We start from the raw sequence: 19,276 nt of genomic DNA, 5'->3' as shown, positions 1-19,276 counted from the left end.
AAGGGCAGAGGTTAAGGGTTCTCCTGGGCCTGGGTGACCCACTGGGCTGCTTGGTCTGTAGCTGACAGGACAGCCAGAGCAGCCAAATCTGGCCAGTTTGGACTCCCCAGCTTTAGTGAGCAACTCTTCATTCACAGATGGAGGAGATACGGGGTAGCCTTTGGTTTTGAGACGGGTGTCTGACTCTGAAGACACAGTAAAAGTAAATACTCAGCCAGGGGTTTTACTCAAGATACTAACATTCAAGTCAAAGTCTCACTTTGGTCTTGTGACAAAAAGCCTTTTCCTCCATGCAGTATGGAAGATGCTCCATGGCAGCCATGTAACATCCAGATGAAGGAAACAGAAACAGGTAAAGAAGCAGCCAAGGGACCACAATCACTAAATCCCATTTCCTCCCTAGCCAGAAACCTAGACAAACAGACAAAGTCAAGATTTACCAGCTGTCTGGACACTTGATTGAGAACAGGTAATCTTGCAAGAACACTAACCTCCAGCAGATGACAATTACATTTCTCACTGCATCAAACATTCATACAAATGTCCTTTGGGCTACAAACGCTACCTGGGACCCTTTCACCCAAGCACCCCTAGTATAACAGCAGCCTAAACACACGCACTCTACAATCGTGTATTCATACAATAGTGAGCCACTTGGTACAACCCCTGTGATGCTCTGATGTTATGCAGAATTGCCTGAAAGCCAGAAAGCCCAAGATCAAAGCTGCAGGTCAGAAACCAGCCCCATGGGCAGCCCTACACAAAATAGTTTAAGCTCAGAACTGCAGCTGCTCCCTCAGGACATCAAGCATCCACATTCTAACATTGATCTTTAACCCCAACTCCAATTACATCTTGATTCTCTGCTTATTGGAAGCCAACCTGCCTTAGGAAGATGCTGAGGTGGATGGTCAGGGAGGAGCAACTTGGCTGTGGTGGCAAAGGCATCTGCAGGCAGAGGACTCAGGAACAGCTCAGCCACCATCACGGCTCTACCATGACTCGCTGCACGTAACTTTCCTCCTCCACATATCCTTTTCTCTGCCAGTAAAATGAGGTGTCAAACACTTCCCTTGCTTATGGGAGCAGGAGGGATATATTATTTAATGTTTTTACATTTTAGCTGTACTGTAAAAAATGATTCAGGCACTATCCATAGATTACTGAGATAATGTCCACTGTTGTTAACCATCAGGAAAGAAGGGAAGTTACAGTCTTAGACTACCAGAAAGCCCTGGACCCACACAATTGAAGGGTTTCTCCTAGTAAGTCTCCCTCAGAAGTAGCCAAGGCAATCCAGTTTCAGAAGCTAGTAACATTCTTTGAATGTTTTCACTTGTATATTACAATTATATTTAATAGTGGCTGCAGTAGAGAAATTAGAATAGAACTTGAGCCAGTGTTTAGGACATAGCTGAGTGCCTAATATTGCAGATCAGTGTACAATAAGATTTGCAAAAGGGCTTTACAAATTGCAGTATAACTCCATCTCTGTCTTAAGAAATGCTGCAATTACCATTCTCTTTTCCATATCCAAGTCAGACACCCACAGAAAGAGCAACAACAGTCCTAAAGTCAGTTACAGGAGGGGCTGAAGGCTGTAATTATGAGGGGTCAGCAGTTAATACTGAGATCAAATTTCCTCTGAGCTCACCCTCTCCCAGTCTCTTTCATATGAAACATTTAAATGCATTTAATGGAGAACTAGGAATATACCAACAAAATATGCCTGCTGTGTTCTGCTTCTGCACATCAGAGGAGAAAGGCATTTGGCACAAAAGCACTAAATTAATTTAAAACCAAGATGTAGAATCAATACATAAGTGACAAAATCTTATTGGCTTACCCTTTTAAATCTTTGTAAGGGACTAAATAACTCTAGAGCAACACCTACCTTTCTTCCAAGCCATGCTCTCCAACAGTCAACTCTACAGAGGGGCAGCAGGAAAACTTAACAATAAGCTCATTTAAATAAAACCCATGTGTAGGAACCACCTCTACTTGATACAACTCCATGATGACACATTCCTCTCCCCAGCTACCAAGTGGTCCCAGTGCAACTTGTTCCTCTAATGGGTTTCTGCAGCTGCCAGCAAGGGGAAGGTAAAACACCTGGCATCACCAAAGAGCTCAGCCCTGGCAAAGGGCAGAGTGAAATCACTCCTGGCACAGGTGAAAACCATTTCAAGCCATGGACCACTGCCTGCAGCCTCTAAGGAAGCTTTTCTCTCTTGAAACAGGGCTCACACAAGGAGACACAAAGCCTATTCTGTGGGTCTGGCTGAAAGGCAGCATTGTACATGGAACATAGCACGCTCGGTGTAACAGAGCAGGGTAGCGGAGATCTGGGCCCAATCCAGAACCCTCCCTTGAGGCACTCACCCCAATGATACGAATCTTCAGCCTTTGCTATGAAAATCCTCACAACAACAAAGACAATTGCTTTTGCAACAAATACATGGGTAGGCACAGGGCTGGGATGTGATTTGTGTTGGGATAGATTCTCCTTGGAAAAGCTCAGCCTGCAACTACTACGTAACCCAAATCTCCATGCACCAACCCCAGCACCCCCAAGACCTTGAACTGTTATAAGTAGCAGCACAAGAGAGGATTCACAACATGGTCTTACACCTTATGCCATAAGTAATGAGCCATAGTGTTTGACCCACTACAACACATGCCAGGGCTGCTGTCAGACAAACCTGAAAGGTCTTTGTCTGGACATTCAGACCACTTCTTATGACCTCTGTACCATCACCAGAGTTTATTACACAAGCTGACCTTTCTCAAATGGCATCTCTTGCAGAGGACTCCAACACCTCTTGTCCAGAGGGGATCCATGGCACTGCCATGTCCCTCTAGCCCAAACTGGCCCTTTGCATCCTCTGTGGGAGCATCGCCTGTGCGGGTACCTCCCTCCCCTGGCCTGAGCTGTGGGATCAACAAGGGGCCAAGGGAGGATGCTCTGGGGGGTGTCAGAATTCCAGCCTTATCTCCAGAAGCTGAGATCATGGGCAGAAAATGTTTCTGTGTTGTCTCAGCAAGCTTCCTGCTGGCACCCCTTTTCCTCTCCATGAAAGGACCTCTTTTGTGAGCAGTTTTGGAGTCAGAGAAAAATGTTCACCGCTACAGACTAAAGGCATTTACCATTTCTGAGACATCAGATCTGAAATGGTGCCTGTTCCTCAACCAGCTGTGTCTCAAGCAGACCAGAGGAAGCAGTCCCAGCTGCATGGAGGGATGCTGCCGCTTCTTTGGAAACCTGCTGTTACACCAAGCAGTCGCTCACTGCCCTGCTGCTGCAAGCTGGTAGCCACATGCTTTGGTGTCTGTGTAGCTATGATGCCTACTACTTAGGATCATAACCAGAGGTCTTCAGAGACCTGGGTTTGACTCCTTGCTCCACCACAGATACCTGGGACCCTGGGCAGTGCCCACCTGAGCGTTTACGTGTTAAACATCTGCATAGGAGCCCCAGACACTCTCCACAGTCAACAGAGGAGACAGGCTCTGTAGCCAGTGAGTCACCTCCATCCTGAGATAGGGTGATTCATCTGACAGCCCCTGGCTGGAGAGAGGCTGCAGGGACCAGCTCTGATTCAGAGAGGCTTTTAGATGGCTCAACTTAAGCAACATTCAATCCTATCTTGTTTTTTTCCAGGCCTCAGTCCTCTGTAATAGGGGATATTAGCTCTCTCCTAGCTTTCATGTCTGAAAGACTGCAGACACAGGAATAGAAAGCAGTCTGATCATCCGCACAGTTGTTACACAAGGAGCAGGAGTCAGGATAGGTGATTATGCCCCAACCTGGGTACACAAACCAACAAAGCAGCCTGTTCCTCTGCAGCTCACTTTCCTCAGCAATAAAGTGGTATAAGCATATGTGTCTTTCACAGAGAATTAATTCCCCATGGACACCTGGGAGAGCTTTGGGACTACAGGTGAAAAGACCATGTTCATTCACAAGGGACATCCCCTGGAGGAGTCCCAAGCCCCTCTGAAGGGCTCTGCCTGAGTGAAACAAGCACAGAGCAAGGCCACTGCCAAGTAGACCCATGATCCAGGAGAGGGTGAGAAACAACCATGTCCCTCTCCAGAGGGAATCGTCACCCCTTGTGCCCCAAGTTTCCTGTGTGTAAAGAAAGCAGTGCCCTCCAGAGCCCTTGTGCATCTGTCACCATCAGTTTATTCCATAAGAATGTGAAATTAAATAAAGAAAAAACACAGCCGAAACTGTATTTAATCTTGCAGAGATTATGGTTACATGATTTGAAAAGCAGAGGAGGCTGTTAAGCCCCCAAAGCAGAAGTCTCTACTTGGTTTAGAGTCTTGTTTTGCCCATAATCTATAGGCAACAGGGCTTGGATGCTTTCGGGATGTTCTGAGGGACTATGCCAGAGCAGTTTTTAATCCAAAGCCTGATCTCCCAGCTGTGTTTTGACCTAAGGAAACATCTTTCATTATCCATCAGAAATGGGAAATAGAGAGCTTATAAAAGATGAAGATGATCCCAAGTGGGGATGAAATACTACTATGTTAGAGAATATTAGAATTCAAATTAATCTTGATACACTGGAAATGGACAACAAACAAACAAAATCCCTGAATAGGATGCAGTGTGATTCAACAATGACCAGTGTGCAAAGGTCTAATCTACTCACTAGACTCCCTCAGGCCAGTGATTCCTACAGAAGATTCATATCCCAGAAGGGATATATCAGCTACAGAAATAGCTTAGGGTGACAAGTACTCCAGGCAGGGACTTGCAGGGAGGTGGGATGGAGCTGACTGCACATTGAGGTGTGGAAGGCAGACTGTCAGAGCTGGGTAAATAGAGAACCTGCATCATAAAGGCTCAGCCCCAGGAGAAATTCACCTTGTAGAAGATAAGGATTATAGCTGTTCCCTTTGCAAATCTGTGCAGTAGGTCCTCAATGGGAAAAGCCACCAGGTGCCAGGCAGAGCAGCCCTGGTTTAAGAGCTCATTTGCACTCAACCAGCTTGTCTATCTGGGTTCTCCCATGCCCATAAGTTTCCCTCCTGCGTCAGAAGGTAGGACAGCTTGGCTAGATGAAAAAGCAGGGAAACCTGACCATGCATGGCCAGTCTTGCAGCCTGCTCCCATCAGATCAGCAAGGCTGACTGCTTCAGCCTGCTCTATCCCTCCAGGTCTGTGAGTGCTGAGGGAGCAGCAGAGCCTTGTGGAAATGCCCAGACATCCTCCCCTCAACAGGTTAACAGGAGATCCTCCAGGCTCTGTTAATGAGCCATGATTTTGCCTTGAAACTGAGTACCTTGGAACTGAACAAGGTGCTGCACGGCACCTGCTCCAGCTCCACGTGACAGCCAGGGATTTGCTTAGAGAGAAACTCAAACAAACCCACCCTGGCAAGTGTCGTGCTCTCCTAGAGGTTTTATACAAGGTCATTTCAAGATGGAAAGCAGGAGAGCATGGAACAGTCCTGGGTAAAGTTGCTGCCCCAGTGCCTATTAGGGCAGCTCTGGCAGCCCACAGTCAGTGGGGAGGAGGTGGGGAGGAGGAAGGAGAAAAACCACAGCTCATGGGCTGAATATCTGAGCAGCCTCCTCTCCGTATGCAGTGACAGTTTAGTGCCATATTGAGCACGAGATAAGTATTTTTAACATCACATCTCCTTTCCTAACCCGCTGTTTTCCATCCTGTAACACCTTTTGTGTCTACAAACCACGTAGATTTAAAAAGGATATGCAGCTTCTCATTCAGAATTCTTCTCACCTAAGACACCATGGTTTTGCCTGTGGTTGTCATTTCTGCTGTCCAGATGAGCAGAGTTAAAGCTTCACAGACTAAGGAATGCTGAAGAAGACACCATTCCCACATACAGAGGCCTGGGGTCTATCTGACAAGTTCAAAGAGAGACCTGTGCCCTCTACATGTGATGTGACTATGCAAGGAAGCTCTGAAGACAAGGCTACAAACTGTTCATAGCTCCTGCTCTACTCATGGGAGAGGTGAATTCCTATGAAGATATGCAGCATCACTGGGAAGTGTTTACAGAGTGGAAATTATCAATATAAATTTCTTTCTGTAGGCACAAGAACTCACATTACCTCATCAGACTGTTTATAACAACATTTACAACAAAGAAATACAATTGTAAAACAATTCAGAGGTTACTTGTATAGCTCTTACCTTCCCAGAGGCAACCACAGCATCCCTCCCAGTATGTCCCAGGACAACTTCTGGCTATTCTAATTCATCCTAGCACATAACTCTCTGAAGAAATTGCTGTCTATATGTTTTCTCTTGCATCCTTACAAAATTTGATGTTTTCTGCTTTCTCCCTCAGAGCTGTAGCCCAGAACCATGTGGAACCTGGTTTACCTCCTGCCCCCATCTTCTCCATCTTCAGTGCCTGTTGGGAGACAGCTGCAGAAACACTCAAAGTATCTCCTGTGGTGATTGAAGAGGAAACACACTCATCTCATCAGCAAAGTCGCTTCCTTCCTTGAGTCTCTGCTCCATCCCAGAGCCCAGGGGCACTGTGGACAGTGCCGTGCACTGGGTCTGCATCCTCCTCTCCTGCCCTTCCAGGCCCAGCGCTTGCTTGGTCCTCTCCACTTTCTGTACTGGTCTTCCCCACCAGTCTCCACCAGTGTACGTGCTCTGCCAGCACAGCTTCTGCTTTCCCACCCATTGACCCACACTCCTGTGTACACCTGACCTGTGTGAAACGCTTCTGACCCCGGCTATGCATCTTGGTACTAGTCTGTCCATCAGATGGAGGGGCTTTGGATACAGAAGTATCTCCACAGAGCTAGGAATGAGAACACTGTTTATTTTTACCCAGGACTATGCTCCTAGCCAAGGGCTGTGTGACTGTGTCCCAGACCAATATTCCAGCTCCTTGCTTCCCAGTGTCCAGAGCCACTAACCCTTCTTCTGTGTTACAAACTCTGCCACTAGCAGCCCACAAACTGTCCACCACAGAACAAGAGCAGTCTGTAAAAGGGCTTAATGCAGATGCCTGCAATATCAGCACCCAGTACATAGACACTGGAGGCTTTTCTGATTTATATCAATTCCTAGAGGCTCCCATACTTACATTTATGAATCACAGGATATAAAAGACTCAGTAAGATCTGAACATTAATCCAGACACATATTATGAAACAACTTTTTACTCTTCCCTCTCCACCATGGCTCAAGCACAGGGCTCTTATGTTTCCCGTGATGATCTTAAACTTAGCAAAGCCAAACACAAAAAACCCTCAGTGCAGCCTCAGACATACTCTTTCCCTCTCCCCACCACATACACTGTCTGAAAAGCCTGACATTCATTTAAAACACTGCTGTCTGACGCTGATTTCCTAGAGAGCGATTGATCCATGAAGAAGCACATGGAGAAGAGCAGGTTTGAAACCTCTACAGATGGTTCAAACTTGCCAGGGCTGAGCTCATCCTCCCCAATATTAACTCATTGCTCCAAACATTAACTGCAGGAATCAGCTGTCGGATTATTTCACATCACTATTGGGAGGTTTATCTGACAAAAACCTACTCCAGGAAATAAATTACAGCCATGTGCTGCAGCTGCCAAGCGGGACAGGAGGGACCACCCAAACCACGACATCCCCCAACATCCCACAGCACTGACAACCTTTCCGTACTCAGATGTGGGACTCGCCAGCTGAAGCATCTCACATGTCAGGACAGCAATTTGGGAAAGCACTTACAGATGCAGATGGAGCTGAAGGACAATTAACATTGAAGGGCAATTAGCTACAGTAATGTTGGTCCTTCAGGCTGTGTAAGTCTGGGCTGTTCAGAAAACACCCAGCAGCTCCGAGAGTCATAAGCTATCTGCTAACAAAAATTATTTTAAGAGGCATTTGAAATCCCCTAGTAGGATATGGTGGGTTTAATACAGCTTGGGCACATCTCACACTCCCATTTCTCAGTATAATGCCCAGTTCGATTAAACATGCTCTCAAACACATGAAGGCAGGACTCCAGAGAGGAAAAATCCCTTCATGCAGCAGACAGGGCTGCAAGTGCACATAATAAAGGTCTGAATTTAAGGATTTCCTGGTGCTCCCAAAAACTGACCTTAGATAAAAGCAATACAGTTCACGTGACTCCTTTTATCACTAGAACACTGAAAATCAGCAAGGTCAGAAACCTTACCCAGAACAAACCAGAGGATGAGGAGGATTATGGTATTTCAGGATTGGACTTGCAACAACTTTCAATGCTTCAAATTAAATTATATGCAGGCAATGAACTACATCTCATCCTCATTCCTACTGATTAAATATATATATATATTGATTTTAAGTTTAAAAATTAATTAAAAGCCAGCTTGGAAGGAAGATGGAAACTGAGTATTAGGACAGCAAAGCGTGTGTAGAGTGCTGATGGATGACACTGACAGTCACAGTGGCAGGATGGGAGCTCCCCACCAGCTGACTTGGTGGGTGACACTTGTTCTGCAGCCCAGGGCTGTACCTTTCCTGCAGGCAAAACAAAGCCTCCAGCTTCCTTAACACAGCCTTCCATCAGCCTTAAACTCACCTGAGCAAACCCCCTGCCACCTCCCATGGTCTGTTATGTACAAGTCCTTTGTCCTGACTTGTAACACACTAAGATCTGTTATTCTTCTCAGCAATTTTTATTCCTACATGTCCAGGCACTTACAACTCAGCCACTGAGTCATTCAGCAGCAGCTCTCAGTGGTAACTGCTGAGGGCATCTTGCTTTGTTTCTAATGTCTATTATATAAAGCTATAGGCAATCCCTATTTCTCTTGATAGCATCAAACCAAAGCAATTTTACACCTAGGGGCTGCTGACAAGGATCAGAACTCCAACTTGCTCTCCATGTACATGCACTCAAAGTTTCCCTGGGATCCCCATGAAGTCTGCAAAGGGACGTGACTCCAGACAAGTTGAGAGAGCATCCGAGTGTCAGAGTCCCTCTGTGCCCCCAGCAGTTGCTTTGGGTTCAGTCCTGTGAGGCCTCAGGGAGAACTGCTGTGTGTGCTGAGCTTTTCCCAAAAGGAGCTGGTTCCTCTGCAGATCATCCCTCAGTGAGCACTCTCTCCCTTTGGAACCGGAGCCGTTATTCCCTTGGTCCCCAGAATAGCAGTACTCCCACACCAGGAAATTACAGACTTTCTTGAACATTACTGTAGCCTTCTTAATTTCCATTATGTCTTTAGCTGTCTCCTCCCCCTACACTCCTTCTCTAAACAAATCTCTGAGCTACACGAAGTGTTTCCTGCAAATAATACTCATCTGACATTGACAAAGGGAAGAAAAATAGAAAATCCCTTCTGCTGCTAGTTCCAGCTTGCTATCATCCCTCCAGCTTAACTGCCATCTGCTTGACCTGGGAGCCTAGAAGGCAGCATGATGTTTGAGGGAAATGGAGGGGACAGTTACATACTCTGGGCATCAGACTTGAGCCAGCCCTGTCTGAAATTAAAAGTTTGGGTCATGGAGTAACTTATCTTGTGCTTCAGACTGCTGCAGTGCTAGAACTTGAGTGCTTGAGCAAGAACTGCACAAGAAGCCCCTTTTGCCCAGCATGGCCAGATGTTTTCACAGAAGTAGCAGCACTGGACAAAACCCTTCTTTTCCTGTGCTCCTGGTGCCATCCCACCCTGACGCTGGCCTCTGCTCTAGAGATGTTTGAATCCCTCTAAGCCCCATGAGAGGCTATTTTGTCCGTGTGACAGTGGAAGCTGTCTTACAACGCAAAGCCAGGATTCCTTTTCAGACTTCTACAGTGATGGACCAAGTGCCCCACCCCACAGCAGCTACAAGAAAGACCTTTGCAAGCCTGTGCCATCACCTGAGTGATGAATAAAAACAGAATAAAGCAGTTTCCCAGGCAGCTATGACCTCCCCCTCTGAAACATAAACCCTTTAAAGGGTGATTTTTGCTGCCCTTGTCACTGGTAAGTCATTGGAGGCCAGTGTGGGAACAGGCTGACTCACCAGTGATCGTGTTGCATCTCTCCCACCACACCACTGAGTGTGGCATGTGATTTCCGTAGGGAATGATGGCTACACAAGCATGGCTGCTCTTCCAGAGGACACCAGGACTGGGGAGGAAAAGAAGCTGCCTGGTTTGTTGTTAGAGACACTGGTGTGGAGAGTGAATACCAAGGCTAGGGACTGGTGGATCCCACCCCATCCTGCACAGCACCAGAGAGCTTACAAAAAGGAAGCAGACACTTTACACATCCATCTGACAGGTTAAATCTTCCCAAATCACTGTGATACAAAGTCATCTCCTCTTTCACAGGCTTTCCCTGGGTTTGGATCCCACCTTATGCTGCAAACCCCACAGGGAGTGGGACAGGTTAGCCTCACACAAAGCACCCCACTTGCTATCTGACCAGCAGCACTGCTCTTGGGAGGGATTTCCCTGCAAGCAGTGAGCACACAGGGAGGTATTCTCTGCAGCAACATCTCCCCATTTCACATGGCCCCACTTCTCCTTGCTCATCCCAGGTGGGGATGGGAAGATGATTGGTGTTTCAGGGAAGCAGATAATCACCCTGTTGGGCCACACATGGCTTTTCGTTATTTCTGCATATGTCTGCATGTTGTGGTTTCTTATTTGGCTTTCTCCATATGCCGGATTCCCTTGCTTCTCCAAACTATTTCCTAACAGATGTTGGGATGTTTTGCTACCTGAACCAAAGCTCTAATACTGTCTGTACGTGCCAGACAAATCTGCCCATGGTGAAGCACCCAACCAAACCCGTCACACTGATCCTGCCAGCTCAGCACAGTGTGGTGCTGATAAAGGAGAACCTGCTATAGGAGAATCTTTTCCTAACATTACATCAATCATCACAAGCCATCAGAAACCTGTGGCAGCAGACTCTGTTGACGTTTAGGGGAATATATTCTGTCATCATGGTAGTAAAATGTAACAGTTGTGCTTTTTGATTAGAAATCTCACGATCCCACCTCATTCTTTTGCAGCATAGAAGTAAGATGGCCAGGACCAATGCCATCAACAATTCTTGACATCTGCTAAGCCAGAGAAACAGACTGTGAGGCCCCCAAGGTAGCTGAGAAGAGTCTGTCTGAGGATCAGGGTGCTTTCATGCAACAGAGACTCCAACAATTTGTGGCACTTGAGGAAAATCACAGGCTTTAGTACCATGAGGGAGGACAGGCACATGAGAAATCTAATTCTCCAAGGCATACAAGGTTTTCATTTTAAAAGTAGCCAAAAGAATTGATAAAGGATTTTAGCTGTTGACCACACAGTGCAGATCTGTGCAATGTTGCCCCTTGGCCATGGTGTTGGCTTGGGAGGATGCACTGTGACACTGCCTGCTCATACAGCCTTTGCCTCTGCTGCCCATCACACATCACTCTTTGAGGAATTCAGAAGTGGAGGGAGGGAAGGACATTTCTACTTTTCTTCTCTGCAGCACTCAGGACAATGGTACCACTCTCTCTGGGCATCTCTAAATGTTACTATAGCTCAAAAAATACCTTGAGGGCAGCAGGCAGTGGGAATGTCAAAGGTTATGTCCAGCCTTGCATGCAGCAATGGAGAAGTGACTCAGGCAAGGACAGAGCAGGAAACAACATGATGTGGTAAAAGGCAAAACAAAGTAAGTGAAGAAGATTGTGAAAGAAACCCCACCAGACAGAATGTGTGAACGTGAACAGGCACCGTGACTGTTGCTTACCAGCATAGACTAGAGATGTGGCTGTCCAAAACAGTGAGCAAGTGTTCACCATGCAGGAACTGCATCACATTTGTTCTCTCTTTCCTTTGGGGCTTAAAGAAAGGCTGGGGCCACGGACATTTGCTACCAACCAGCTTTCACGTGGATCTGAATGATGCAGATCATCCACACAGCTGACCAACCCGCAGAGCTTTCAGCATCCTGAAAATCAGATGCAAAGCCCTTTGTCTATGCACCAGCTTTGTGCTATTCTTGAATGAACAAGTTCATTTTGTACTCCTTGTTATTTTCCTTCCTGCTATTTCAGTAACATGAGGTAACACAATGTCAACACAAAACCATGTTATGAAAAACTTCCACAGCCTCAGGCAAGCAACCGGTGTTTCTGGGGCAGCTCACCCCATGATGGCACTGCCAGCACCACTATCCCTCCTCTTCCCTCTAGTCCCAGGATCCAAAACTCTTTCCTCACCCTTTTCCTTCCCTTTCACATCCCCCACACTCACACTGACTTTACTCATGCTTCCACCCTGCCACTGATGGGAAAGGAAAGGAGCCCAGGCCAGGTTTCACAGCCCTACTTGAGCACAGAGATCTGTAAGGGGGAGAAGGCATGGATGGGTGACAGCAAGAGCTGAAATGGCAGCCTCTGAGCAAGGTGAGAGGTAGGAATCAGCTGCAAGCAGAGCAGCAACCCAGCACACAAGTGTGTGCCTCTCTCAAAAGCAAACACTAGCCGAACAAGCAGCATGCTGGCTCCTCCACCTGTGGTTTCAGTGGTACCTCTGTCCCACCAAGCAGTGAGGACACAGGATGGAACAGAAACCCTGGCATTTCTGGCTGCAGTGGGTTTTTCCACTCCTGCTCTTCTACAGAAGCCTTCCTGAAGGCTGATGCCTTTCTTTATTGCACCTTGTATTTGCTCAAGCACTGCACAGCCGTGCCAGTAGCTGCTGTGCCTCTTCATAAACCAGTTTGTTTACCAGTTCATGAAGTTTACTGCAAAGTGCTTTGGCACATCAGGCACATGCAGAGCTGTTTCAAACAGAAATAATGCGTAGAAGTGGGGCAAAAGGACAGTTCATTCATCTGAGCTGGTGAAATCATTCATTACTTGCACTTAATTCAGGTTTTGAGCAGTCAGTTTGAACAGCCACAGACTGAGGATCCAGCTTCTTGTGATTGATTGCAAATCCTCAGTACAATAATCTGTTTTGTTTTAACGATCTCTTGTTGGAAGGTTGTGGGGAGTAAGAGCTGGCTGTGAGTTTGTGCTGCAAAAAATGGCTTTTTAATTTTCATGTATTTCAAAACAAACTGGTTTGTATTTCTGTCCAAAATGTCAAACTAAATCAAATGAATGCTTTGTCCTTGATACTGCTGTTTGGCCACTGAACTTCAAATATCACATCAGTCTGAACAACTCTGTTAACTTTATCATGGCTTAGACACACGATGCCAGTTAAATGACAGGAGATGGGGTCCAGTTCAGGAGAGAGCAACGTGGCTCTGCAAACACCAGGTCATCTCTGTCCCAGCCAGCAAGCTTTGTGATAGTGAGGTTAAAAGCCATTGAGAGAACTGCACTGTGCAGCATGAGCCAGAAAAAGATCCAGTCTCAGTGTTTCCAGAGGACTGGCTGTGCCAGAGATGTACTGAGGCCTCCACCACAGGCACCACACATCCAGTCACAGCCCCTGATGCTTTTTTAGGGGGAGGGCAGGTCTATACACTGCTTCTTCATTGCAGTTTGATGAACTCCACTGACTGCCAGATGAGCACTCACTGCAGTGTGTCCCTGTGCTATCACAGCTGCACACTGCAGCTCTGCTCACCCCCAGCAAGAGCTCACTTGCTTTTCTTCTTCACCAGCTGCACATACTGGCGCATAAACATGGAGCCTTTTGGTGGGGTACAAACCTGATTTGCCCCACTAGTACCAGTAATTGCTGCTGCCTTGGGCCAGAGCTGCGGGTGTTCAGCATCCACAGGATGCTGTATGGTGGCAGCACCAAGGCAACACAATGGGGCTGGGGCAACAGGGGACCCTGGGACACTATAAACCAATCTCTTTCCCTGAAGCTTCCCAGTCTAGATAATACCAACAACTCCAATTTGACTAATATTCTATTGTCATAATATTCTATTCTATGCTTTATAGCGAATCATTCTATGAGTCATGATGTGGGAAAAAAAATATTGTTCCTAAATCCTACTGCAATGATCAGATCAGTTTTCACTGTTACTCCTGCAGTTTTCTTATAGCCTTGGCTCATCTATGAGAAGTTATTTCTCCCTAAGTGCCTAAGCCATAAATCAGGAGTTCACAGTTTAGGTAAGAGGTATCGCACAACCACTATGGATAATTCTGGAGGCACTGTAATGATGACAATCCTTATTTCAGTGCACGCCAACACCTTACAGAAACTTGAAACTGCAAACAGTCCTTGGCCAAAATAATTTGCACCATCCTTAGTAATACCTATAAGTAATTGTGTCATTTATCACAAATCCTGCCTACTGCTTCTTTGGCAATGCAGTTGTGCTTGAGTAATGGAAAAGGAGAGTTGAAAAATCCTTTATAAAAATAGTATTCCAGGACAAGTAAAACATCTCAGGAAAAACCTCTTTGCCTTAAGCATCTGAAATAATAGACATCCCTAAAGCAAACATGTAAGAGCTGGCTTCAGCAGCGGTTATTGCTCATTTTTAACTGGCTATGTAAATTCTCCTTTTCTCCCTCTCCCCTCCTCCTCCTGCTGCTGCCAGGAAGTCCCAGGAAAGAAAAGTGCTACCAAATTGAGTTGCATGTGCCCGCGGCTATGGCACAAAGGTCTGAGCCTCTCTGCTGGTAAGAGGTAAAGCATTCAAAAGCAAACTCTTTATCCCAACCACACCTATATGGCATGTGCTCAAAAGCCATAGCAGATGGGTAATCACTTCCCCTGGAGTACTTTAGAAAGAGTAAATCTCTCCTGGGGTGGGGAGCAGCCTGCTAACAAGAGAGCACTACAGCAGCACTGCTGTGTTTGCAGAGCAGGACAGAGCTGGAGCTTCAGCCTTGTGAAGTCAACTGAGATGCTCCAGCTGGGCTCAGTGGGGCCCAGTCCACAGACCAGACCCAGAATATACTGGAGAGGAGCAAATAAAGCCAGCAAGGGATGTTCCCTAACCTCAAAAAGTGTTCTGAAGATACTTAGGGTTTCCTATTTTCATCATTTTCAGAAGTTTCTCAGCCAGGCGCTGTGTTTCCGGCCTGTCAGAGGTTGTTAGCAATGTGCTTGAGAAGCATAGGCTTTGCAGCTGAGAAATCACTTTGTCACCTCACCAGTTTCTCTGGCAGTAGGAAGTTCAGAGGCCCTGCAGCACCCTGTACGTCTTACTCATGTCTTGGAGACGCAATCTGGACTCTTGGTGCAATTCCCCCAAGCAAGCTACCATCACTGTTCCACAACTTGGAAAACCTCCAGAACCATGGGGCAGGGAGGGTTGACAGAGGTGGAAGCTCTCCAAAGGCACAGTGGGTGATTAATCCAGCTCCTCTCTGTCCAATAAATCAGTGAAAGGCAAGGCCCCAGCACTGCCTGGCCAGGAGCTGACACATGAACATGAGAGCCGCTCAGAAGAGCTGCATGTGCTTTGTGGAAGATTAGTGCAGGTAATAAATAGTGCAATTATCCTGTTGCTTCAGTATAGCATATCCTGGCTAGTGTAATTCTTCTCTGCAGTGTACCAAGGGAAATCTCAAAGCAAACAGCATTTCCAAAATACAACTGCAGTCCCTTTGAAATAAAAGTACAGGCCAGATGTCAACAGACCTCAGCTGCAACACCGAATGAAGGTGGATTTGTGACCAGGGACACACCAGTCCCATCATGGGCTTTACACTGCCCCAGCTCACTCCACCACAACCAACCAAAGCAAGCAAAGCAATTGAGGACCACTCAGCCTCACCTGCAAGAAGTCATAATAGCAGGTCACACAGTTACTGACAGCTTTTCCTTATGACAGCCAGCTATCTCCAGACCAGTTCTCGCACTGCTCCAGGGCTGCTTTAGCCACTGCCTGCACCTCAGGAGGCCTGTACAAGTACCAGTTCTTCCTACCCACAATGCACAACCGTTAATACCCACTTTAATCCATTACAACATGCTAATAATAATGCTTAGGCTTTCTCAGGTTCCCTAATAAAACCTCCCTGGCAGTCTATTTAGCAACACTAATGAGAAATGTGCAAGAGAGAAACATGACTAATTCATTTTAACAACAAACAGGCAGCAGCATCACACAGGGAATTTTCTGTGTGAAGGCAAACCCCCAGCTCCTGTGGCTAATAAGCTCAGGCAGGGTTGGCCATGACATGGCTTGAGTGGCTCGCAGCACAGCAGCTGCCACCAGCACCCCCATGGTGACTCAGGATGTCAGGAGGCCATCATGGTGACACCACATCCCCACAGCAGCTGGGGCAAAGCCAGGGCAGAACTGGGCTTACAGAACACATGGTCACAGGTTGGTAGCTGGAACCAAGCAGAAATCAGCTGCAGAGCAAAGTCCTTCACCTTGAGGAGCTGCCAGAGGCACCTGAGCTTTACAGGACGAGCTACAGACGTGACTCCTCTTTTGCAGGAGTTGCGTCCACTCTATCGTGCGCCTGCCACTTCTTGGGACTGTTGGCAGGATTTCACAGAAAATTCAGAGAAATAACATCAGTCAGTGCTGCTTGCTCCTGTGTTAGCTGTCCTGCAGCATTAGGAGATCCCAGCTCTTCAACCCTCCATTTAGAAATCCTTCCAGCCCCAAAGGAAGCTGGTGTCACATACGATGCCACCATTCCATTTCATTTCATTTCATTTCATTTCATTTCATTTCATTTCAAGCTGCTGCTCAGCACTGGAGCTTGCCCCGTGCTGGCACAGGTGCCTTCTGAATAACAAGCTCCATGCCACCAACACCGAGTTCTGCCTGGAACAAGTTGCCTCCCTGGATTTGTTTTGCTTTTTAAGCCTTTTCCACTGATCGACAGGGTTTATTTATACACAGTAAAATAGCTCACTCTGTTACAGAGTGCTTGGAGGGAGAGGGGCTTGTGCAAGTTTTACTTTGGGGGTTTTAAACCTTTTCCTTTCCCAGTAGAGATCCAAAGAGAAAGAGGTGAGAGAAAAACAACAGGCTGTTACTTGCTCACCTGAATACGAGGATTTCTTCATGCCGTCGCTTCGAGCTGTGACATAGGAGCTGGGTGAGGCGTTGGGTCCCTGGGGTGCTGTGCCGCAGGTGTGATCCTTTTGTCGGTACGGGCAGGGATGGGGAGGGGACGTGCACGCTGCCACCACATCCAGGCGCGTGGCTCCAGCCGAGGGGCAGCCCAGCGCTCCAATTAATTAGCACACACCTTTCCCAACATCACACACAGTTATGGGCTGTTCCAACTCTTCCGGCACCGGCAGGGTAGAGCAGGGCTCAGCCTCCCTGGCAGCTGGATGTTATCCCCCTGGAAAACAAATGGTCTCGGGGATTAGTCCTACCAACTCCCAGCCCTGGAAATCCCAGTATATTTAGCTAGTCCAGAAAAGGGAAGGGAGGGAATTTCACGCCTCCAGCCCAGCACACCCCACAGCTTTGATTCAGCTGTTTGCTGCTGGAGCAGCTTAGGTCAGAGCTACTCTAAAGTCAGGCAGTTTCTAGTTCAAAGTACATTGGTGGCCTGTCAGCATGCTGTGGTGTAAACACCTCTTTCCTCTTCATATCTACATGTAAAGGACTCATTCAAGGCTGTAAGTTGAGCAAAATGCCTCATAGGTTTGCAACACAGGGAGAGCTATGTGCAAGCAGTTACTCGCTGCTCAGTAGGATGCAGAGCGCCACGTATTCCATAACCAGTTCCTCAGAGCACTGGGATCTGGGCATGTCCCCAGGTTACTGAGGAAGAGGAGGCTCCATTTTGCAATTACTTATGTGCCTCAGCACGCAGATCTGCCAGGAAAGCAGACATGCTCCTGATCACTCCCTGTGAAACACAGGTTGTTCAATCAGCTACACAAATGCAATAAGCTGGGGGTATTATGAACACAGACAGGAAGAAAGAGCAAATTAAGACTAGCTATGACTAAAAGCACAGTAAAGTGCAAGAACCTGAACTGCCGCAGGAAATACTGGGCTGATCACTGGAAATGTTCCCACAGCCAGCTCGGGTGAGTCACTCCCGGGAAGGTGCAGAACACGAGTCCTGTCCACATGAGAAAATGCCACCAGCTCAAGGTATAGGAAGCATTTTCCATTTGGTTTTAGACTTTTCCACAGCAGGAGCAAAACTGTTCTACACCCAGCCCTAACCTGGCATTGCATGAAGTCAGATGAGCTGGATTAAGAGAATATGGTCACCATTTTTCAGCCATGGGATTTTGCTTGTGTAACAGATATGAAGAAACAGACTGTCTGAGCCTCTCAGGCTTTAGTGCAAAACTTGAAGAGCTAGGTGAAGTCACTGGGGATTCAGTACTAAGCAGCCAGACTTTGCACTGGAACAGCTCAGGAGCATTCACATATTCCCCAGGTCATAGCAGCAGCAACTCTATCTGCTGCTGCATGACTACCCTACCTTACTGTCCTGCTCCTGCTGGTCTCCAGCAGAGAGATGTTAGCAAAAAACCTCTGTCATCAAGAAAACTTTTGAACCACCAAAGCTTTGTTACTTAAGTAAACACACATCTAAGCCCATAATAATAATATATTACTCTTTCCACAGGTGCTTTTGACATCATTAGGCACAATTTACGGAGGAGAAACAATAGCACAATGACTTGCCCCACCTTGTACCCCAAGGGCAAAGTCAAGGGTAGAACCCACTCCCAAACACTAACCCCACTGCTCTGCTTTTGCCTGCATCTTTCTGATGGACACAGCTACTCTTAATACTCAACATTCACAGGGCTATACCTCATAGGAGATCAAAATACAATTTTCTGTTCTTCTCACATATGGGTATATGTGCACATGTCCATGATTAAGTGTGTGGTTACATGTGCACATGTGTGCAATTAAGTGTACGGCACCACATGTGTGTGTGATTATGTGTGCAAGGTGTACTGTGCCTTCATGGGGCTGCTGGTGAGCAGCATTTTCAGAGCCATGGCTGGGGTACAGCCATCTGATCAGCTTGACTGCACAAATACAAACAGCAAATTGTGGAGCAGGCTTTTCTACTGCAGGGCCAAACAAACACGATGAGACACAAATTGGCTGAAGGGATTTTTTTCCCCCTGAAATACTGTCTGACAAAGAATCCCTTTCTTTGGCTGCCTGGCCTCAGAATTACCAAGAGGATCAGTCGCTTGGCTCAGAGGAGCAGGTTAATATTTAATACAATGCAGAGCCCACAGGCTTCAAATAGGTAAGTCATTTATAGGTTCGTTCTCTCCCTCCCCCCTCTTTCATAAGATTAGTGTGAGAATTTATTGTTCCTGAAAGTGAGGGATTCAGACTGCTGGCTTGGCCTGGCTGCAGCAGAGGGAGGCACTGTGTGAGCCTCATACATCCAGCCTTGCCAAAGCAGCTTGGATCTGACCTGGGGCATG

At 47.0% G+C, this 19,276-nt stretch overlaps 1 protein-coding gene and 1 long non-coding RNA gene across 3 annotated transcripts in view; one reads left to right on the top strand and one right to left on the bottom strand.

Annotated features, from left to right (window-relative positions):
- The window catches only part of SEPTIN9 (septin 9), a 131,975-nt gene extending 114,605 nt beyond the window's left edge, over positions 1–17,370 (bottom strand). Inside the window, exon 1 of one of the 2 annotated variants that reach the window (XM_061377053.1) lies at positions 16,888–17,370. In XM_061377053.1, the coding sequence (XP_061233037.1) occupies positions 16,888–16,909 (22 nt within the window). In that variant the 5' untranslated portion in view covers positions 16,910–17,370. The remainder of the gene's footprint in view (positions 1–16,887) is intronic. The other variant, XM_061377056.1, reaches the window with a different exon arrangement.
- On the top strand, positions 16,851–18,946 carry LOC133225053 (uncharacterized). Its single transcript, XR_009729008.1, has 2 exons — positions 16,851–16,941; positions 18,448–18,946. It is a non-coding gene; the product is annotated as an uncharacterized LOC133225053 (long non-coding RNA).
- The last annotated feature ends 330 nt before the right edge of the window (positions 18,947–19,276 follow it).

Source organism: Neopsephotus bourkii, unplaced genomic scaffold (genome assembly GCF_033783945.1).
Source record: "Neopsephotus bourkii isolate Nb327-2 ecotype Australia unplaced genomic scaffold, CSIRO-AGI_Nbou_v1 NB_1749, whole genome shotgun sequence".
Classification (NCBI taxonomy): Eukaryota; Metazoa; Chordata; class Aves; order Psittaciformes; family Psittacidae; genus Neopsephotus; species Neopsephotus bourkii.
Note: the sequence above shows the minus strand (reverse complement) of the source record. Positions and strands in the feature narration are given on the sequence as shown.